This window comes from Podarcis bocagei, assembly GCF_964188305.1.
Source record: "Podarcis bocagei genome assembly, chromosome: 6".
NCBI classification, from domain to species: Eukaryota; Metazoa; Chordata; class Lepidosauria; order Squamata; family Lacertidae; genus Podarcis; species Podarcis bocagei.
The window spans coordinates 79,504,887-79,529,270 of record NC_138130.1 but is presented as its reverse complement, the minus strand read 5'-3'; the positions used below and the strand labels follow the sequence as shown (position 1 = coordinate 79,529,270).

General features: G+C 38.8%; 1 protein-coding gene across 3 annotated transcripts in view; it reads left to right on the top strand.

Moving 5' to 3' along the window:
* The window catches only part of NBEA (neurobeachin), a 366,730-nt gene that overhangs the window by 117,083 nt on the left and 225,263 nt on the right, over nucleotides 1–24,384 (top strand). For 2 of the 3 annotated variants that reach the window (XM_081197851.1, XM_081197850.1), the window contains exons 33-35: nucleotides 3,339–3,466; nucleotides 11,373–11,434; nucleotides 22,221–22,285. In XM_081197851.1, coding sequence (XP_081053977.1) covers nucleotides 3,339–3,466; nucleotides 11,373–11,434; nucleotides 22,221–22,285 — 255 coding nt within the window. Of the gene's footprint in view, nucleotides 1–1,127; nucleotides 1,182–3,338; nucleotides 3,467–11,372; nucleotides 11,435–22,220; nucleotides 22,286–24,384 lie in introns of all 3 variants that reach the window. The other variant, XM_081197849.1, reaches the window with a different exon arrangement.

Genomic DNA, 24,384 nt, shown 5'->3' with positions numbered 1-24,384 from the left:
ATGGATTCCAATAACCTGGTGCCAAAACAACTCCCATGTTAATCACAGCCCTGACTTCACTGATTTACTAAAAAGTCTGAAAGGCAGAAGCAGTGGGGCTGGCTTATCTCTCAGAAATTTCTGAAAATTGTTTTTGCACAATTTGCTTCATAATGCTCTTTTCTAGGAGGGCTATAAAACAGAGTTGCAGGCTCATTATAATCCAGCAGTGCTTTAGCCGTTTTAAAGATTGTTCTTGTAAGGATGACTGTTGCTAAGCAGTGGAATAGCTGAGTCCTGTAGGATAATAATAATAAAAAATAGATAATGCTTATATTTAAGAGACTGTGCTCATATTAATATGCTCTTTCTGGTATGGCATTGCAGTACAGTGGTACCTCTGGATGAGAACGGGATCCATTCCAGAGCCCTGTTCGCATCCTGAAGCGAATGTAACACGCGACTGCACAGGTCGCGTTTTGCTGCTTCCGCGCATGCACGTGACGTCATTTTGAGTGTCTGCGCGAGTGGCGAAACCCGGAAGTAACGCGTTCCGTTACTTCTGGGTCGCCATGGAGTGCAACCCAAAAATGCTCAACCTGAAGCGTATTCATCCCGAGGTATGACTGTAATGGAACCTGTCTCCTGCTATATGTAGATCTGCCCTGAGATCTATGGGTATAGGGCAGTATAATGATGATGATAATAATAATAATAATAATAATAATAATAATAATAATATAATATAGATAGACTATGGTGTGGATTGCTCTTCTCATTTGAATTCTCAACTGCACTGGGACCTGGCTCAGAACTGAGTTTAGTCCTATGTTCTACTACTAGAGCTGCCTACTAACAGAGGCTATGGGACATACAAGTTTTGGGCTTATTTTTACAAGGCCTCAAACCTGGAGAGACTGCAGTTACATGGCTCACCACATGGGGTAATGGTCAGCAGTTCCTGATAACATCTTGATAGCTTTGCGTCCCAAACCAGTCTTCCTGAACCATCTACTGTGGTTCCCACATGGATTACACGCCCCCCTCCCTGGGTGGAATGCAGTCTGGCCTTTGGTAGATACAATGCTCTCACATCTATTTCTGATTCTTAAATATGCAATAGTTGTTTTATTTTGTTTTTATGTTAGGGTTTCACAAATGCACCAAAAACTATCCAGTTGTGATGAGCTCCTATATTCAAGGTAAAAATAAATTTCCAGTCCCCCCAAAAAGCATGTGAAATCTTGGCCACTGGGGATCCAGGACAGTTCAGATATTAACAGAACAACCTTATACAGTTTTTTAACTGTCTAGACCAGTCCTGGGTGGTTTTGCAAACTTGTGGTTCTGCAAAGATGACCAGAGAGCCCGTCAGCTCCAACTACAAATGTACATCATCTGTAGTTCTGCTTTAGCTGTCCTAAGCATACATAGTTTCTGTGACCTGCTACATCATAAAAACACGTCAAATGACTTTGAATTTATAGTAGATAGCTTATGGGAAGTGGTGCAACTAGTTAACTTTAGACTCTCAACTTAACAGTGTTATTGGGACCCCTTTAGATGCTCATGTTGACACTGGGTCTGTTTGCCATCATTGTCTCCTCATCAGTTGCTCTCTAGCCAGGCATTTGGGGCCTCACCTTCAGCCACAAAGTTCAGCCCTCTCTGCACCACTGTTAAAAGGTAGTGGTAATTTAAAGTTGCTTTCCTTTTTATTGGGTTAAAAGCATACAGGATGTACCTAGCAGTGGCTATTTTGCCATTATTAATAAATTATTTCCATTTATTAATTATTTAAACAAACAACATAATGAAAAGAAGCCCAAATATGTCCATGTCCAAGTTGGTTAACATTATCTATTTAAAGAAGCAGTTCATGCCATGTTTTATTAACCTTATGAATGATTGTATTCATTTTGTTACACTATATATATTTGTAATCTGCCTAGAACACATGGAAAAGAGGAAATAAACTTTAAAATTAATGAAATGGTGTTTTCCTTAACTACTCTTTGCTTCTCCCTCTTTAGCCTTTGGTAATATTTGTACAATTCATAGCAATCGAGTAGGTAGAGACAATACAGTATGGGGAAGGCCTGTAGCTCAGAAGAAGAGCATCTCCTTTGTATGCAGGTGTTTCCAGGGTCAAACCCTGGTATATCCATATAAGGCTGGAAATGACCCCTGCCCAAAATCCCAGAGAGCTACTGCCTTTCAGTGTAGACAGAACTGAGGTAGATGGACCAATGGTCTGATTTGGTATAAGGCACTTTCTACATTCCTTCCTAAGTTCATATGTCTTACGATAATAAAGTACTTTTTGGCTGTGATTTGCAAGGACATCAGACTAGAAAATGAGACTAGGAACTGGACATACAATGTATACACTGCATAAATAAAGCAATAATTGATGACCCAATGTTTGAAAGGTTATTTGAATGGGGCAGTTGTAATAGCTTTGTCATGTCACTTGTAAAGAATGCAAAATTAAGTTAATTTGTACGTTAGAAACTGTGGGATTTAAACATTTGAACAAGTTAATAAACCATCGCAAACTCTTCTTTAAAAATAGCACTGCCTGAGGTGGTGGTGTTGATGTTTAAAAAGAAACCTGATTGACAAGTTGAAATGGTCAATGTCTGATATGTTTGTGTCTGGCACAAGATGCAAAAGGCTGGCCATGGCTAGGTTTTGGGGTCTTTTGGCTGCTAAAACAAAAATACCTCTGCTGGGGATGGTCTACATGCACTTTCCCAATCTGGTACTGCTTTACTTTAGCATAAATAGCCAACTTAACTGCACACTAATAGCCAACTTAACTGCTAAAGAAAAGCCCAGCATTTAGTCAAGTGGCCTTAAGAAAATCAAGGCTGCAATCCCGAGTACGATTTAACATGAAATGGGTGCAACTGAACTTGGGAGGACTAATTTCAAAGAAATCATGACTAAGGTAGAGTGTTTTCCCAAATAAAGTTTAGCACTCACACACAAAATGGATTAAACTTTAAATTGCTTATATGGTATAAATGCATCAGTATGAAGGGCAGACATCTTTTAATTTATCCATATATTATCTCTTTTGAGGAAAACAGAAAATGATAAATTCTGATTTATTTAGTATATATAACATATTAAGATGCAGGAGGTTTTGTCACTTTGGTGATACCTGTGTTGCTGTATTAGCTTAAATTATTTTAATTACTGTGGGTAATACTTAGTTAAGTAATACTTAGTGTAGACCCATTGATTTTAACTGTGGATATGTACATTCCTCAAATTTTGGGAAGCATCAATAAGTTGTGTGATAATCTTGCGTTGCTTGTATTTCTAGACACAATGTACTTTGTTTTCAACAGCATCACTGCAAAGCTTGAGAGAGCTTTGGAAAAAGTGGCCCCACTCCTTCGAGAAATCTTTGTGGATTTTGCCCCTTTCCTGTCTCGTACTCTGCTGGGCAGTCACGGACAAGAGCTTCTAATAGAAGGTAATACTTTATCATTATTGTTAATTCTTTTAAAGAAGTAGAGCTTGCAATTATGACATCTCGACCAATTTTTCAGTTCCAACATAATTCATATATGCTATCTGGTGTCGATGCATTGGCCATCTTCACATGTAACACTAAGCCAAACTGTGGCTTAGTGCAAACTTGTTGGTTCCCAAAGAGGAGATTGCAGCTGCATTGTTCTACCCTGTCCTTGGAAGCTAGGCCAAGGTTCAACTTTGTGTGTTGTCCCAACTGGGATCGTGGTTAAACTCTCCTCTCACTAACCACTACCTGTAGCCACCATTCCTCTGCACCCAAACGGTCCATGACAGTCAATCACCACCAGTTCAGATCCTATACTTGTATATGTGAAATTTTGATTCCTCCCCCATCCATCACTTTACACATTTTACCACCCATTCTCTCCTTTTTCACAGGGACTGGAAAAAAAAGCCAGTTAGACTTGAGAATTGCCATCAGGCAGTTAATGAAGTAACTGAGTATCTGCTCATCTTTGCTAATTATCTCAGTTAACTTTTATATAGAAATATATTGAAATAGGCCTTCTCGAGCACTCGCAGCAGTAGCTGATAATGTAAAAGAAATCCATAAATTAAATTTTATTATAAATTTCACAGCAGGGATATATTTTTTCAATTGCATACAGTACTAGTTCTGTCATAAGCAGAAACAACGTGGATTCTGCTTACTGTGTGTATTCTCTATAGCTCAATGGAATTTGATGCATATGCTCTGCAGGGCTTTTCATTGTGTTACTTGATGCTGACATAAGAGATGTGTGCTGAAATGGCATACCTGAATGTGGCTTCCCAGCCTCTGTACTCTCTAGAATACTGAATGTTTCCTATACAAAAAAAATCTTGTTTAGTTAAATATACCTGAAGAGGTGCCGCGTTACATAAGTATTCCTGCAGTCAGGTTCAGGGAATGATTGAATGTGAATGGTGAAAGGTTAAAGAGATGCTCACAATAGGCATTAACATGCTTGCCTTCCAGAGGAGGCAGTGCTCAGGGTCTTGACAATTTCCATGCTATTTGGCAGAAGATACTGTTTGACAAGAGAGGTTGGGGCGGGAGGAAGAAGCGCTACACAGGAGGAACTAAGCAGCAGCTGTTACCACAGGATTTGGGGGGGGGGGTCATTTTGGTCGCAGCACAATCTGCTTCAAGCATTGTCCCATGCCCAGTTAGAGACAGGAAAATCTTTATCTGCAGTGCATAGTAACAGATCTCAACAATCCGTTGTAGTGCAGTTGCATCTGATACTTGAATAAACAGACATATCTAAAATCTGAAAGATAATGTGTCTTTTTATTTATGTCTTATAATTTGTATCTTTGTATTTTAAATCAGCAGGTTACTTTGAACTTTAATATCTTGTTTGTAAGGTAGTGTCCATCATAGCAAGAAATTGTGGTCTCAAACTAATACAGTGGTACCTCGGGTTACAAACATTTCAGGTTACAAATGCTTCAGGTTACAGACTCCGTTAACCCGGAAGTAGTACCTTGGGTTAAGAACTTTGCTTCAGGATGAGAACAGGAATCGTGCTCCGACGGCACAGCGGGAAGCCCCATTAGCTAAAGTGGCACCTCAGGTTAAGAAGAGTTTCAGGTTAAGAACGGACATCCAGAACGAATTAAGTACTTAACCAGAGGTACCACTGTACCAGGAAATTTATAAGGTCAGACATTCTTGGGGGGAATCATCAGAAGAACCCCCTTACTGGTGATTAATTGGAACACATTCTGTTCTCTCTACAGTAGGGTGGCTGGTACCCATTGGGGCAGGTAGGGCAGAAGGCATAGAGCCCAACAGTATGTGGAGCTGGGTTCAATAATAGGCAGAGCCACTTATTCTAGTTTAGTCCCTATCCTCTTTCGAGTTCTACAAAAGCAACGTTGAGACTAAGGAGGAGGAAGATGCCAGCCAATACCACATCTTAAGACTAGTTGTAAGTAAGGAGGCAGGCTAGTGGGATTGGCTGAGAGGTGGACTTGGTCTGCAATTGTAAACTCCAATGGAACCCAAACTGCATTGAACTCAAATGGGTCTTACATGAACGGAGTATATTCATTCATCCCTAATTTTTAGCTTCATTGATTCATCTAACTGGACACTGCTCAGGAACTTGTATTGGAGTAGATGATATCTGTGTGACACAGAAAACCAAAAGACAGTTATTATGCCATGATGTTCAAAGAAAGATCTAAGCTCTTGAAATGCCATTTAAAAGAAATCCTGACCTAAATACTTCTAAATGTTCTGTGTTTTGGATAGTAGCAGTCTGTGCCCATCTGTCTCTGAAATACATGTCATGTTATCCTTCTTGTTATGAGGTATCAATTATTCAGTACTATCTGAACAGGGTTAGATGTAGGTCATGAAGGAGACATTGCTGAGACAAACTCTGGGAATTTCATGGGGTGAAATTATCCTAGATAAAGATTCATTATGAAACTATATGTGTATATCACCCAAGCTTGAATGTGTGCAGAGGAGGGTAACCAAGGTGATGAAAGGTCTGGAAAACAAGTCTTATGAGGAATGGTTGAGGGGTTTAGCATGGAAAATAGGAGACAGAGAGGAGCTAGGATAGCCATCTTCAAATATCTAAGGAACTGTAACATGGAAGATGGAGCAAGCTTGTTTTCTCCTGCTCCTGGGGGTAGGACCTGAGCCAATGACTTCAAGTTACAAGAAAGGCGATTCTGACTAAATATCAGGAAGAACTTTCTGACTATAAGAGCTGTTCAACAGTGGAATGGACTCTCTTGGACGATCTCAAGGTTTGAATGTCGGAGTAGGCAATCTTTCAAATAAACCTGACTCTAAGCCATTATGATTTAAAAGGTCGCATCCCATAAACAAAAGCCTGATATATTTCTAAAACAAGATTACCTCAAGGAAGAACATAACGCTTGTATCTCCTCAGTGTTCTTGACTAGCATGGAGGAGAGGCAGGAGAGTGGAGCATAAGAGGCAATGATGTAAACTAGCTGAGATTGGAGCAGTTGGCCCTGAAAGTGCCAAGGAGGTCAAGCAGTGACCTGAATTTCTAGGTGACTCAGTACAGTGGGCTGCACTACATGGTATATTGAGAACAAGCAAATAAGACTTGTTTCCTGAAGGGATGGTTTACCTGAGACAAATAGACTGAGGCTGGGGCTAGGGAAAGGAAAGGATATTTTAAAGAAAAAAGATAGTATGTTAAGCACTTAGAGGTAAGAGAATGATCAGGCAATATGAGATTCAGGAGCTAATAAAGGCAAGGTTCCTTAAATCTATTCCACATTTGGACTTGAATGTCAAGCACAACATGGGTGGGTACAGGGGTGCCAACTTGAATAAAATATTGGGGAGGCCCAGGTAAGTCCCGCCCAAAAACTGACTACCAGTCATGGTACACACATACCATTTGAATGGCAGTGTCCATCAACTGGGGGGAGGGCTGGCCCTCTCATATATTTTATTGAGGGGGGCAAGGGACCTCAGCCCCTAGGAGTTGACTCCTGTGGTTGGATACCTGTGGAGTTTCTTGTTCTGCAAAGGTGGAGGATCTTCAAATAGCTGTTGATAAGGTTACCTTTGGGACACTCCCAACTGGAAAGGACACATGTATCTTGCCAGGGTAATTAATGACCAGATAGAAGTGTATGCTCATGTTGGCAGTTGGCGAATAGATCAGATATAGTTAGGCATTACCATATATCTGTTAGTATTTCACGCCTCCAATGCTGCAGAAGAGATTGGTGTAAATCACATGCCTGTCTGGGAAGAGTGTGGGAACGGAAGACGGTCTTATCTCTTCTGCATTAGCTATTGTACTGTACTTTTGCTTTTACTTCTGTCTGTTCTTCTCTCGGAGCTGGAAAGGATGCCATGAATCCTTTGTCTGTACATAGTGTGTAAATCAACACGTAGATTAGCTCTACGATGTCTCATGCTTCTTGCTGTGTTATGCTAGAAGATTAGTGTGCATATATCATTTGATATATGTCGCTGAAGCGCACTGGAGAAGAAAGGAAATGCCTTTTTCAGAGCTGTGCATACCGGAGGATGCTCGGAGTTCGAGGGCTGCAGGGGCACCCCAGGGCGTTTTTCAACAATATCCAGCACTCTCGGCTCCTCTGAGTCAATAGTGAATTTATCTCACGTTAGGGAGGGTAGCCAATCTGTGTCAAGGTTTGCTTCCTTTGTGCTTTTGCAAAGGCCAGAGCCGGTAGGGCAAAACTTCTGGAGCCAAGGGGCTGAGCACTTTGGTAACAGAAAGCTCTTCAGATGCCACCTTGCATAAAAAAGCAGTATTGGAAAGCAGCATCCCCCCCCCCCCGCAGTTCAGAGTTATTACAGGTCATTGTGCCATTAGCAGGTAATTTTATTTATGTATTACTGTTAGTTTGTATCTCATTTTTGAGGATACAGATCCTTCCCAAGTGATCTATAAGGAACACTTAAATTACCTATTTTAAAATTAAAAAAAATATATTAAAATATTTAAAAGTAATCAAGGCAAGGTCCTTCCCACTAGGCAGTTGATGGTGGGGAGAGTTTGGGCTTTTCTCTTCCTTGCTTGGCAGAAACATGGGCAGAAGTAAGGAGAAGAGTTCAGACTGGAATAGGAAGTGCCATGCACACGAAAGCTTATACCCAGAACAAACTTAGTTGGTCTCTAAGGTGCTACTGGACAATTTTTTTAATTTTTTTATTTATTTTGTCTGCGTCAGACCAACACGGCTACCTACCTAAATTTGGGCCTTGCAGTATAGTAGATCATGCTAATTGTGGGTGCTTTGACTGTAATGCCTTCTGCTTAGCTCTTTTTGTCAGATGTCTAATAGTTGATGTGGTTTGCAGGTGATAAGTGTCCCATTAATCTTTTTGATCCTCCAGCTCTTGAGCATGAGAAAAGCTGATCAATTACAGCAATTGTCTCTTTAAATGAGATTTTTACATCTACTTCTTATTTTATTAATTAACTGTCTGCTTGTAAATCTGATAGAGTAGAATGCTAGCAGCTTCCTACAGCTTGTCCTGTCTTGCTGTACAATAAGATGGGGTTGTTAGCAAAATGGGCACAAAAGCACATTTATCCATTACCTGCAATAAATATACGTATTATTTTGTAGAAACAGTTTTATCTTCAGTGGCTCTTCATCCACGCCTTTTTAAATCAATTTGCTTCTTCACCATACCTATTGAACCTAGAGCTACAAGCAATGATTTTTACTAAAGGAACATAATTCATTTTCAAAAAAATACACGTTTGTCATCCTATCGTTGTTAGTTTAGCTTTTAAGCTCATTCATATAGGGCTTGTATGAAGCAAAGTGAACATTACTTTCCACCTAGCCTTTTCCTATAAGGAGACCTATAGCACTTGTATTTGAAAGGGTTTTTTAAGCTCTGCTTTATTAGATATTCACACACACACACACACACACACACACACACACTCCTGTACACTATTTAGAAAATTTAAAAATATTAAGCATTTTATAAATACATTTAAATAAAAAAGATGAATTTAGAGCTTTTGCGTAGCTGCCTTGGCACGCGTTTAGACATGAGCTTTAGATCGAACACATCCATTCTTAAGGAAATTAGCCCTGAGTGCTCACTGGAAGGACAGATCGTGAAGCTGAGGCTCCAATACTTTGGTCACCTCATGAGAAGAGAAGACTCCCTGGAAAAGACCCTGATGTTGGGAAAGATGTTGGGAAAGATGGAGGGCACAAGGAGAAGGGGACGACAGAGGACGAGATGGCTGGACAGTGTTCTCCAAGCTACAAACATGAGTCTGACCAAACTGCGGGAGGCAGTGGAAGACAGAAGTGCCTGGCATGCTCTGGTCCATGGGGTCACGAAGAGTCGGACACGACTAAACGACTAAACAACAACAACGTTCTCATCAGAAAAGAGGCAATCAGTGCAAACACCCCACAGTTCTTCTTCTGGCATAATTGCCCCATCCTACCACCCCGGTACTCAACCAGCCTTCAAGCCCTAGAATTACATCTTTGCACAGTTAGGAGAAACCCCATAGGGAACCTAAACCAAAAACATTGGGATTAGTCAAGGACTGGAAAGGCCTCCAAAATCCTTGGCTAATTTTGACAGCTACAGCTGTTAAAAGTGCTTGCGGGTAGGAACTTGCCACCCACCAAGGACCATCTTTCCCCAAGAGTCCTCTAGCAGGGTGGATGCTTTTCCCCATCACCAGCAGTTTTCATCTGTGCAGACTATTTATGTCAAATGCTTTGTGTGGCTGTCATAAGATAGCCTGGACTCTGGGAGGCTTTCAAGCGATCCCTGACTTTCAAATAAGAGGGAAGGTCAAATTTGTATTGACTCATAAATGAACCGAGCCATTTCCTGATTTTCTTTTTCGGGGCATGGCTGAGCTTATTTCCAAGCCAATCTGATGCAGGCTAGTTACATTAAGAAATAGATCTTCATTCTCTCTGACTACTTGAAATATATTGTGCGGCCTTCTGTTTACTATAAATACGGATTTTTTTATTTATTTATGGATGGAGAATGGAGAATGTAATGATGGGAAGATATCCTAACCAGTGTATGTTAATTTCTGTCATCTATTAAAAGGGCTTGACATGTTACAATTAACAAACTCATATTGTTGTTGTTCACATAATGAAATTTTGGAGATACTGCACATGGCTAAGAACTTGAAATGTTTAAGATGTCTAATCCAGGAAATTCTATGGCACTGTACGTTTTTCCTACAAAGCAGGACTCATTAGCTAGAATGCTGAAATTTGGAGCCTCTGCTTACTAAAACAGTCCAAAAATTGTACATTTTAAAAACACGTTAACAGTCAAAAGTTGGACTGCATCATTTATCTCTTACTAGAGGCCAACACATCAGCACAAAGTCAGCCATGTATTGGGGTGAAATAGTAAGTGTTAGCAAAAATGGGTGGAGCAACTGATAAGCCTCTCCCCTTAGTATAGTATGCTACATTTTAGCCACACCAAAGCATCCCACACTCCTACGTCTGCATTCAGGCAAGTGAGAGGCACTACCACAGTTCAAGAATATATCAGCCAGGCAAAAGCATTCAAGGAGGACTGTGAAGGGCATGACATAGGCATGGCCTGGATATCCTCTTTCAATGTATGGGTCAGAAGAGCCCCATCCCTGTTATATACCAATCCACATACACTAATCCTATGTGAGTTAGAAAGCTGAAACTTGCTAGACGTGGCAAGATACTCTGATTACTCAGTAAGAATTAAAATGAGATATTTATCTCATCTGCAAGGGGGCATGGGCCCAATATCTTGCCACCAAAGAAGCTTCCATTTGGGAGCTTTTAGATAGACCAACACAACTGATCATTAGAAATAACTTGAAGTGTGACACTACAAGCAAAATGAGAGTGGGATGAGAATGTTGGTCTGTGGGAGTTCAGTTGCTTCCTGTGCACTCTGGATCAGCATTGGGTGGGGGGTGGGAGGCTCCTGCAGCACCCAGGAATATTCTCTCTCTCTCTCTCTCATACCACATAAGACTATTTCTAGTGTGTTTTTATCTAGACAACAAAAATGTAATTAAAATGTATTGCACTGCAAAACAGGGTACATACTCATAACAATAAACTGTTTTTAGTCCTCTGGATATGTGGGAGACAATAATAGAGGCCTGTAATCCTATGCATACTTCCTTAGGCGTAAGCACATTTGAACTTAATAGCACTTACTTCTGAGTAAGCATTAATATGATTGGGTCACAAATGAGTACTGATTTAGATTGTTGCTAAGAATTATTTACTAGATTGCTCCATATTGAAGGGGGTGGGGAAACAAGTTTTATTATTTATATTTATAGACTGAACCTTTGTTTTCACCTTTGTTACAGGCCTCGTTTGCATGAAGTCTAGCACCTCAGTGGTTGAGCTTGTTATGCTTCTTTGTTCACAGGTAAGATTATTCATGGCTTTAGCAATATAATACTTGTTCTGTTGACAGCGCCATCATACCAAAATGCAGTGTAATGTTTATCATCGTAACATTTTTGAAGAGGATGACCCTTATTTTTCTTGCATCAGTACCTATACAAGCATTCACACTCCCGCTGAAGCACGCAGATATAAAACCTATGGCTTTAAAAATACATTCTAATATTTCATTATAAAGCTTAATTAAAATTGCATTAGTAACTGGATAAATGGATTGGCCGGTAACTCCAATCTTAAATACTAATGGATGGTTCAGCATTAAATAAAAATCTTGCAAATGGACAGCTTATTTTGCTTGTTCTAGTATATTTCTCTTTGGAAGTATTGCTTGTGCAGTCTACTTTGCAAGACATTTAGAGTTTGGTGCTATATTTGAAATGCCATTGATAAAATAATATGAGATACAGTAGGCTACTGAATCCTGGATGCAGGGAAATATAACTAGGTATCTTTTAAATGGACTAGAATCCAGGAAACACAGGAACCACAGGGTGGGGAGGGGGTTAGCACACTTCAAGGCATATTTCTGAGGCTGGGGAAAAAAGGAAATCCAAAAAAGACATTGGGATGTGAGATTTTGTTTTTAGTTCTAATTGGACAATAAATACGGATTTTAACATTAAAGTACTGGAAGATAAACTGTCCTTTTATCTCCTACTAATTCAATAAGCATATTCATTTCTCCCCCATATATTACTTAAATCTCTCTCTTTCTATGATCAGTTTTAAACAGTACATGTATTCCAAAGTACAAAATTCATGTATAAAGTTATTTTTGTGAATATAATCAATTGACATTAATTGTATACTTCCTTCTGATTTTTTAGATAGTCTTAACTCTGTCTCCTTTTCCATCAGTTCTGTGCCTATGAATGATTCAAATGTTTTAGCAATATTCAGAGTTGAAAGTTAATGCCAATTACGCCTAGTTTTAGGTATTTCACCCTCTTACCTGCTCTTTGCTCGTTGATTGGTAGCACTTTCCTTTGGATTCTATGAGGAAACAACTGAGCCTTTTGTTGTTGTTGTTGTGAGCAGAGTGGATTTGTGGTAAAGAAAAGACATCCGTAGCAGGACTTCTCACCAATGGTTGAGCTTCAAAATGTCTCCTGCAGAGAACTTGGAAAATTTGTTACCTAAAGTTTAAGTCCTTAATTCATGGGAAATAGCAAAATATTCTTTTAGTCCCCCGAGTTCTCTAACAAGCAGTTCATAGGCAGATTCTTGAGCGAGAGAATAACTCCCAGTACCTTCTTACGTTCTCTTTGTTTTAACTGCATTTCACAAGGATAAAGTGGAATGCAGCATTAGGGTCTAGTGTGTTTTGATGGCCTCATCATCTAATCATAGGTTTAACATTACTCATTTGCTGGCTCCAGGAATTCCTGCCATTAAGGACTCTAGAGATGTAACTTGCCTCAAATATTGATTGAGGGGAAGAGTGAGAAATTTAAGCTCCTTTGTTATTTTTGTCTTTTAAGCATTGTAGTGGAGCTATGCAACAAACAAAGCTACACTGTGTTTTTTATTTTATGGTTTGAAAGGCAATGTTAGGTGGATGGGTACCTAATTTCCTTTTCACTTCTCCCAGTCCTCAGCCCCAAGTATCAAAGCATATATTTTATTCAAAATTTCACAAAAATAGGAATGAAATACAGGTACACAGAATTTAAGAAAACTGTTTTGATTGTGGAGTTGGTACTTGGTACCCTATACTCCATATTTTTCTGAAGAGCAGGGCTGACCTTGGTATTAGGTAAAGTGAGGCAGCTGCCTCAGCAAGAGATGCTGGTGTAGGAGCCACCTTGATGTTGCTTTGAAGTTCCCTGGCCATTATTCTTTACTGGAGGACTTGACATTGCCCCCCTAAACATGCTTCAGATGTGGAGGAGAACACTGCTCCATTAGCAGTGTTGAATTAAGGTTCATCTGTCAGTCTAATCTGTTTATGTATGTGAAATACGAAGAGGCACCATCTTTTCCTGCACCTCAGGGAGCAAAATGTCTTAGACAAGCACTGTAGAAGATCCTTCACCATCCCAACGGCCTTTGGGAGGGAAAGATGTGTAAGGTAGGGTGCTATATTTTATGGCTGGTGGAAGATCATAATAATCACTTTCAACAGTGCCATGGTTTTTTTATTTTATTTATTTGGCATCATTAGTGATCATGGAAATTAACAGATTATAAGAGGTTCCTGCTCCAAGGAGCTTGCAATCTGAAAAATAGCCTTCCTGATACTTGTTTTTATTGCCACTGTTATTTTATTTGAATTTCACCCTATCCTGAACCAAAGTTCCACAATAAAGTCAAAATCCAAGTGTTATACAGCTGTGCAACAGTGATAAAATACTATAATGATGAAAGTAAAATAAAATAAAAACTCAACAGAGAGATTTCACAAAGTTCTCAGTCCCTCAAAACCAATAGCTTTACCAGCTTTTAGAAAAGTGATGACCCATAGAGCAGCTATTTTTTATTATGATTATGATTAAGCATAACTCATGATTCAGGTTCTTCAGGTTGTGATAAGGTTGTTCTGGAAACAACAACCTAGTCCTTACTGACCAAAGAAGAACTGGAATTTGGAAGGTGGGTTGGTACTGAATTCCAGCTATTGGAGGAACAACTGCCCGTATGAAAGACACTTCCATATTAGAGACTAATTTACTAATCTACTACAACATAGATGCTTAATCAACTTCTATGCATTCCAACAACATTTGGAGGGCCACAGGTTTCTCATCATTGTTCTAAGTAAACAGTTCTAAAAAATCTGGGGATCTTCCAATATGCACTTGCCTGGCAACAAATCCCACTGAGCTCAGTGTGGTATCTTTCAGAGTAGACCGGTGCTGGATTGCACTGCTAATTACAGTGGTGCCTCGCAAGACGAAAATAATATGTTCTGAGAGTCTCTTCGTCTAGCGGTTTTTTCGTCTTGCGAAGCAAGCCCATTGACGGATTAGTGGATTAGCGCTATTAGTGGCTTTTAGCGGCTTTTAGCGGCTTATTGGCTTAGCGGATAAGCGGCTTAGAAAAAGGGGGGAGGGAAAAAAACCCGCAGGAACTCGCAAGACATTTTCGTCTTGCGAAGCAAGCCCATAGGAAATTCGTTTTGCGAAGCGCATTGAAAAACGGAAAACCCTTTCGTCTAGCGGGTTTTCCGTCTTGCGAGGCATTCGTCTTGCGGGGCACCACTGTAATTAAAATATTGTGATAATCAGTCAGCCTGCAAACTTAGTTGAGATGTGGAGAGAAAACTAGTTGCAAAGTGCATTACTTTATTGTTAACATTTGTATTTCACCTTTCCTCCAAGGACATCATAGTTCTTCCTTCCTCCTTTTTTCCTCACAAGAACCCTGTAAGGATGGTTAGGCTGAGTGGGGATTCAAAGCTTGGTCTCACAGCTCATTGTCCAACATCCTAGCCATACAAAATGATGAATCAAATGAAGATGGGTATTTTCTTGGAAACATAGCTAAAATGGAAATACTGTTTACTACCTTCCCTACTGCATTAAAACCTTCATTTCCAATTGATATTTGTAGTCTCCCTGTGTTAAGTTCCCCATTTTGTGATACAGGTACCGTTAGACAGTGCTTGAGAACAAGAGTAGTTTTGATTTTATGTTCTAAATTAATTACATTTTGCAGTCTGATGTAAGAGTTTGAAGTATCTATCTTCAAAAAGATAGATGACCGAGAAGGCTTTTGAAAATATTTTGTTTGCATAAACTTGGGTAACAGTACACTCTGAAAAAGGAAAGGGAAATGCAAAGTTTGTTTTCCTTTCATTTGCTACAGCAAATTAGATGCTTTTATGCTCTTTATGTTGGAAATTCCATGTTAACGACTACAGATTAGCAAGGATGTCAGAATTTTTTTCTTATCTGAGCTCCTGAATAAACTTAACATTGCCAGCGGCTCATGTCCAAGGTATGGTCTAAATTTACATGAAATATCACATTACAAACGTCTGAAGGTACATGTCATGGATAATTCAGTTCATATGGGCAGGTTTTTAGACTCCGAAGGATATGCAATCAAGTCTGTTTCCCCAGAGGAATTTAGTCTTTGTGAAAAATTCGCTTTAAGGTTTATGGAAACTCCTAAAGGGATACTGCGTTATTTGGCACTGAGAAATGGCTGTTGTTTCTTTGCATTTTGGTTGCTATTGTCCCTTTTTAATAGCTTCCCTTCATTGGTGTTAACACACTGCATTTCACACATATGAACGTGAGGTTAAAATTAGATTGATTTTGGTTATTGCAGCTACAGTGGTCCTCTGGAAAATTCATAATATGTAATGACATGTTCAATGCATTTGAATTAAGTTAATTTTCAGGGGTGGGTGGGATTAAGATGTTGTTTTTGACAAGATCTGCCCTTTATTAGCTGGTCTTTGTTCCCTATAGCCTAGTTTTATTTATCACATCTGTGATACTGTTTTGTGGCAGATTTCCCAAATAAACCATGAAGTTTCTCTTAAATTTCTTTTCTTCTCTTTTTTAGTATAGCTCCTTCTTTGATACAGAGCAGATTTGGTTTTCAGTAATGGTTCCTTTTCTCTTTAAGAACGACAATAGCATCTAACTATTTCCAGATTGTTATACAAGTCCCCTCTTCAGAATACTAGTGTACTCACTGCATTAGTGTAGATCTTGTGAGTCTTCATCTTTCTACAAAACTGTACTGTATCTGCCAGTAGTTTTTGTTTTCTTAACTAGAAAATAAAGGTCTCATTCTTTAATACAGATTGTTCACTTATATTTTTCAATATAGTGACTAATCAGGGAACAGAGTGAAACTGTTTTGGGACCTAAAACTCTAAAACACATTTAGCTTAAATATGCATAACGTTTTCCCAAGAACATTTGACTTTTCTGATTAACCAAAAGGGACTTTTATGTTCTGGTGATGTAACTTTCACAAAGCCCATAATCTTGAGATCTTGATTGAAGGCTTTTAAATGAAGGGCCAGCACAGGGGGCGGGGCAGGGGAGATACTGTTATCGTTTTCCTTAGGAACATGTTTACTTTCAGATATTATACATTGAATACATGATCACCCTAGAGGCACTACTTGAGGATTGATGAAGAGGGATTTGACTTGTAACAAGCAAAAATGATTTCTTTATAGTTAACAGATGAGAGTCCCTATGAGACCCTCATAAGGAGGAGAACATAACAGAACTTCAGCCCAAGAGCTGTACTGTTTTGAAACTATGTCTTTACAAAAAGCTGTGGTCAATAGGTACTTAAAATAACTGCATAAGTAAAGAATAAGTGTTTAGAACAGTGGCTTTAAAACGTTGATCTTTAAATAGTATCACCTTTATCTCCATTAACTACAACAAATGAAAAGGAAAAATTGCATTGTGGAAAATATATTTAGAAATGGACCTGATATTTAATGGAAAAAACACAAAAGATCATTGTTACCAAAAATAAACAGTAATTGATCTAAAGCATCTAAACTCAATGCAGCTTGTCTTATCTTGTATACAGTGATTTTGGATCCAGTGCTATATCTGGATGCTCAGGTAGTGATCGCGCTTAAGAGCACATTTTACCTGCTTAGATTGATATGTCGGCTGCAGTCTTTCCTGGATTGCCAGCCATCATAATGAGAGGCATCCAGAGTAGAGTACTTTAAGATTACTGTGAGGCAGCCTATGGGGAGTCAATTGAAACTTCCGCTGGGTCGGAAGGTGGCTACTGATGTGTTCAGAAGCAGCACTGGGAACAAAATCACACACAAATGAGTTTAGATGCCCATGTCTGTTTACACCACCCAAGAATTGAATGTGAGGACCTCAACTATTCAGTTACTGTTTATTTGTGGTAACAATAATCTTGTATATTTACTCCTGATTTTTTTTTAACTGCTAAGGCATTTGGGCCTCCAACAATAGCAATGTAGACTGTACACCTGCTCCTTTGAAGGGAGTGCAACCGTATCATGAACAGGTAACTAACTAGCTGCCTTTTTTACCTTTAAAGACATAAATTGTCTAGTTTCAGGATAGTTCAGATACCTCATTTTCTCATATAAACTTAGCTGTACTTTAAGATCTTCTTCATAGGCCCTGTTCCAGGTATCTCTGCTGACTGGAATGTAGTGAATGGTTATTCCTTGTGGCAGTAGCACCACAAGTGTCTAACTCGCTCCCTGAGTTCCTTCCCTTCATTCTTATTAGATGTTAGATTATTAGATGTTCCCCCCCACAATGAGACTTTGGGGCTCTCTGATTTGCTGTTTTTAAAAGGAATGGGGAACCTGTGGTCCCCCCCAGATATTGCTGGACTACACTCCCACAATTGCTGACCACTGGCTATGTTGACGGGCGATACAGAGAGTTGAAAACCCAATAACATATAGAATGAAAACTGGGCATATTGGTGTGATTGTGAGAGAAGGCATTCTTTCATGTATCCAGGTCCCAAACTAGACTTTCAAAGTGCCACATAATTGGCAGGGGGCCAGTGGACTTGTTTAAATAGTGAGATATCCCCATGAATGGTTCCAGTCTGTAGCCTAGTGGCTGTATTTTGACAACACATTACAATAGTCTGTATTCTCTAGGGTGATCAGAACGTGAATAGCCATAGCAGTCTTGGCTAGTGAGAGATACTCCTTAGCACAGATGCTACACACCCACGCACAAAAACTCTCCCTGAACAGGTGAAGTATCCATCAATAGTGCCTCTGTACTATTGGGATTAAGCTCCCAGTGATCAAACCTCAACTATTCCATTACTGATCTCAGACACTGATTTGACACCTATCTAGAAGGATGCTGTGGTTGATGGTATTGAAATATGTCCATGAGATTAGCAGGACTGCAGTCCTGTGTCCTTCCCATGGCACAGATCATTCATCAAGCAAGGCAGTTTCGGTACTGGCACTAGGTCTGAAAGCGGATTGAGTGGGTTAGAAATGGTTTAACAAATAAAATTAAAATAAGGTTTTGCCACATATTTAGCTCCAGCTAGTTAAAGACACTTGGATAATGCAAGCAGGAGTACTTTGGAATTATGTAAAGGTCATGCACAATTAATCATCCCAGTGCATATAATCTAAGCTTGGTAGAGCTAAGTGGCAGGAGATTTATATGGTTTAGACAAGTGCTTCTGAAACCTAAAGGCAAATCTCAAGTATTTTATTAAGTCTTTATTCGTGGAGAAACAAAGAACGCATAAAATTTACACCCTCCAAATAACAAGATTTGTGATATTGTCAAGTCAAAAGGTGATGTTGCTTCAAGAGGTGAAAGTGTTCCATTAGTCAAGGTGTGTATTTGCGCCTAGTAGTTATGATTTATCAAGCCAGCAGTACGGATGGGGGAGAAATTTGACTTGGTTTGAATTTTAAAGCGAATCTTTCAAATTTTCACTTTTCAAAACAATAATAAGCACTGGAACAGCCATCTTTCAAAATTCACGCTTATCTGAATTTTGTGATGCAATTATTCAACCAAAAAATTGATAAATCCTTCCATCTCTAGTCAGCAGGTCATGATATTATGATATCTCTTAATATATGTACTGATTGGGTAAGTCTCAACCTAATTAGCTGTAAAAATCCTGCCAACCAGAATACCCGAGATGCAGCTATCACGGTGGGGGGAGGATTGATGCCACCAAGATATGATCTCCCCCGGTCAGTTGCCACAGTTCCCGCCAAATGCTCTTGAATGATGCTGTATCTCAGGCATTATTGGGTGAGAAGATAGCCACTGAGTAATTTTTCAGTTTGACTTCACAGGGGAAAGAGAATGAAAGGGAAATGGATAGAATTAATAATAGTGGTATAAATTGGATTCAGAATTATTATTTTTTAGGAAGCAGTGAGAGAAATCCCTTTTAGACATGGTTCAGCAGGTCAAAAAGTTCTTTCTAGAAAATCTTCTAGAAAACTTTTAGTGCTGGTATGGCATTTCCCCAAAAATTTTTTCTATCCTGATATCTAAGAGTCCAAAATTGGGACATGTAATGACTTCCTGGGGGCGCGGGGGGCGCTGTGGGTTAAACCACAGAGCCTAGGACTTCCCAATCAGAAGGTCGGCGGTTCGAATCCACACAACGGGGTGAGCTCCTGCTCCTGCCAACCTAGCAGATCAAAAGCACATCAAAGTGCAAGTAGATAAATAGGGACCGCTCCGGCGGGAAGGTAAACGGCGTTTCCGTGCGCTGCTCTGGTTCGCCAGAAGCGGCTTAGTCATGCTGGCCACATGACTGATAAAGCGAGATGAGCGCCGCAACCCCACAGTCGGTCATGACTGGACCTAATGGTCAGGGGTCCCTTTACCTTTAATGACTTCCTGATCTTTATAATTTCATGGCAATATGGATACTTGTGCCACCTTTCACATTGTGTCTCTGTGTGTATTCATTTATTTAAATTTATATCCCATTTAATTTTCAAATGACATTCAGGGCAGTTAACAAAATCATAAAAATAAGATATAAAATAGTTCTTTCCCCCACCAGCTCCTTTCTCCACTCTTTTATCCTCTCTTGCTAGTAAAACTGAATTACAGAGTTACGAAATGAAAAAGTGTCACCGATATGAAAAGTTTGGAAAGCTCTTCTCCTCTGTGCATTGGAGGCATTCAGACTATTAGGAAACCCAAGTTATTTACAAATGCAATCATTTTTACTTCAGTGTTGTTATATATAATATCTGTTTAATGCCAACTATGGATAAGTCACTGTACATAATGTTGAGGCGGCGCAGTCTCTGCCTAGAGGGTTTGAACTTTGTAACAAATGGACAATGCTCATTAGGGCGAGATGTCAGAGGCTGTCAAATGGGAATTAGGTGTTGAAATAACAAATTCTGGTGTTTCAGAAAAGAACAGTGTTGTTTTTCATTACGCAAATACAAATTGAATATTATTATTATTATTATTATTATTATTATTATTATTATTATTATTATTATATCAGTATTAGTATTAATTTTTTTGCTTTGTTCCTGATGGATCAGGAAATTGTCACTTTATTACAACTTTACTAGCACCTGATTCACACTGCTTGGAGAAAGTTTATCACGTGTGCTGCGGTTACTGGATATGAAAACACATCACTAAAATGTGGGAGGAGTATACTAAGAACATCACAAAATGGTAGTGATTGCAGAAGATTGCTAGGCAGTGTAATGGAAGGTTAGAGAGGTGTAAATAGGTCTGAATACCTGGGTTTGAAAATCTTGGATAAAGGAGGAGAGTGTTGGCATACAGAGATGAGCAGCCATCACGGCTACTGTATGGACACATGACTTAGTGATAGGAAGGACTTTGGGAACAAAGTACATATTCTTCCATGATTTGACCAAACAGTTAAAAACCCTTTATGTTCAGCATATGATCAGATGGAGCTGCCCTTCCCATTGCTAGTGCTTTCCTGGAAAGGGCTGGGATAGAATGGGAGCAACACCAGGGCTGCACAGGTGTACCAGGGAGACTGTTGCCTTGCCCTGCCCCAGTCCTTCCTAGTTAAACAACAACAATGCTGGCCAGAGATTAGCGCTAACTCATCACATGTAGCTCCACTGCTTTCATTATTATATGAAATCGTATATTTTTATTTTATTATTTTATTCTTAATTTTAACTGATTTTATCATTTGTATCTCTTCTGTGACTTCATTTTACACCCCTTAGAAACTTTGGGGTTCAACAATATATCAGTTGTTTAAATTAGTTGAATTGCAGTATGGTGGTACCTCTACTTACGTTCACCTACGGTTACGTATCCTTTGGGATATGTATGCGGCAAACACTGAAGTATTTTTCCGTGTTCCGTCCCGCGCGCATGCGCAGAAGCCGTCCCTCCGGTTGCGGAAACCTCAGGAGCCGACTGGAGCTCCGGAATGGATTCCGTCCGCAACCGGAGGTACCACTGTTTATTTTAAGTAATTTTTACCATGGAACGCTGCCTAAGTGTGTTGGTGTCAAAATGTATTAATTTCCAGAGAGGGAGTTCCTTTTTTATATTAAATTAGAAGAGAATTGTAGCAATTTTGGACTAATAGGATAGAATAGCTCTTCAAAATAGAATACTGTCCTGCCCATTCAGCCTGGTCTGGTTTGGGCAGGAGCAGCAGAACCACCTCTCCAGAGATGGGCTACATGGGGGAGCAGAACCATCTAGTCCATTTAAGCTTGTTCCACCCCTAACTTCCTCTTTGTCTGGCTGTTTCAGCACTTTTCCTCCATCAATGGAGCACGTTTTTAAAATAGGGCAATCCTGCTTGCAATGGTAGGGCTGGGTGAGGAACTAGAAATGCCAGTGCTGAACATTGATGAGTACTCAAAGGTGCCAGTATGGCGAAGGGGGATTCCCTTGATGGTTCTGGAGAATGGTACCCTTACTCTTGCAAAATGTTCCAAAATATATTTTATATTTTCTTTTATGACTTAGGAATTCTGAAATGCTTGCCAGTTAAATGCCTCTTTCTTTTAACAATAGTTAGTCAAAACATTTACATGATGCATCTTAAATTAGTAGATTGCTTTCAGATTTTGCTTAAACATCTGATGCATTTTTACAATAAATACAAATTTCCAGTATGTATCATTACAATGCAATGGAAGAACGGAGACCTTGTGAAGAGTGAGCATATGGTAACCAGAGAAATCCTTGTAAAACACGGATGAAATAATCTTTATACATCAAAATTAAATACTTTCAAAATTAATTGCTGCTTTTTAAAAAAGATGGTTTATTCTTCCCCTTTAGGAATGGCAGAATTCTATACAGAAGAATGCAGGACTTGCTTTTATTGAGCTCATCAATGAAGGAAGGTAATTAATTTTAAAGCTTTTGGACAAGTAGTCATTTTGTATCTAATTCCTTTGGGTGATAATACTTTCACCATCTGCTCCAGGAAGACCAGAGGACAAACTATTTTAATTAAACAGTTTAACAGCAGGGAAGCTTTGCTTAGAAAATACTTCTCTAGTTAATACATAAAATACTGAACTCAAATGTTTATTTATCTGAGAACACCTATGCAATAGTTTAAAGTTGCTTTGAGATTTGAACCACCAACTTTAAGCAGCAAAGTCCACCCCACTCCAGATAGAATCTAAGAAACCCAATCTGCAAATCCATCTGCCGCTCCATCTGCTTTGGAGTACCCTGCACATCATATAGTAAAGTGTATTTGTGCAGTTAATGACAGAGCACTATTTTTTATCATAATTCCCTATGTTTGTTTGAGGTACTAGATTATAAAATAGATACTTTATGCATGCCAGTTCATTGTAATGACAGTTAGAACTTTGGGTGCAATCCAGATTAATTATGTTTTAATTTGAATTATGTGGAATGTGACTTGCACTCTCAACTAAGTGATTTTAATGTTGATGCTACTGAATACTCTGTTTTAACCCCCCCAACCCACCTTTCGAGGCACCTTTTTAGTTAAGCTGCCAAGAGGACTATTTAAATTTGAGTTTGCCATATCTACGTATATTTTTGTTGACCTATTGGAGTAGTATGTGTAAACTAATCATTTGGCTATATATAGAAATGAAGAAAGTATCCCTTCTAAAAATTGTTTTTAAAGTCTATTTTTTTCTGAGGGTATAAGATTAACGAGGGTGAAATGTAAGATCTCAAATTTATAAAACTTTATTTACAATCACTTGTGTGATACGTTTGAATAATACAGTAAGTGTAGTCAGAATGAAATACGCCACTTTTTGTAAATGTTTATAAGCTTTCTGAGCAAAAAAGATTCCTCACACTATTTTGTGTGTAGAAACAGAATAACCTGCACTGATAAATCACTTATATCCCCATGGATTTACTGTAATCTTTGTGCCAGAGGTCAAAGACTGCACTAGAGTTTTATCGCCATTAGAAGTCTTTGGAAGCAAGATCAGAACATACATTAGCTAAGCAAACAAACGAAGAAAACTATCTCCTCTTTATGCCCTGGAATATACTAGGGGCTTCTAACGTTTGTTAGTGGCATGATTCCTTTGCATGGTTTTGTCACATGAGACAATCAGATCTGTTGGAATATTTGATGCTATACTATAAGTACTAAACGAATCACAATTTATTTATTGTGTGGATTTTTTTATGTATGGTTACATAAATTCAATAAATTCAATAAACAAAATAAAAATATTTTCATTTTCTTAGTTCCTGATCAATAGCTTTGGGGGGGGGGGGAGTTGCTGCTTTTGCTGATGTGAGCATAAATGAATGAAAACAAAATCTCTGTAGTCATATTTTTCTAACACATAGTTTTAACCAAAATACCTATCAGATCATATGCATATAATTATTGCTAAAAGACTACTTTTTCTGTCCTGAGCTTTTGATATTGCCCTCCTGGTGGCAAAGAGGAAATTGTTATAAATATTTATTCTTCTTAATAGCTAAAGTTTGAATGCAATTCATCAATCATAGCTAGAGAATGCAATTGTGCAGTTGTCAACAATTAACAGGACATAAACAGTTGATGAATGTGCAGTAGAATTAAAGTGCTCCCTTGAACAGCCTGAAATTATAAACTGGATCATTTAAAGGAATCCAACAAAAGAGCTTTATAATTAAAACAAAGCAAGGTTAATGGAATGTAAAATTGCATATAATTACTATGCATTTATGATTGAATTTTAAATTATGAATTGAAGAACACTGCAAAAGAATTTGTGAATTGGATTTGGAATCCCTTTCCAGTTGTTATTTTAATTTCAGTAAGGTTATATAATCAAGCAAATCTTAGAAAAACCTGGCATCTTGCTTTACAGAATTAAACATTTTTGATTGCAAATTAGGCTAAACATAGAAAATTAGGGTTAGTTAAAAAAAAAACCCCAAAAAGTGTCAAGTATAAAATCAGTACAGTAATCAGAGAGTATTCCCACAGCTTTCAGCATAACCA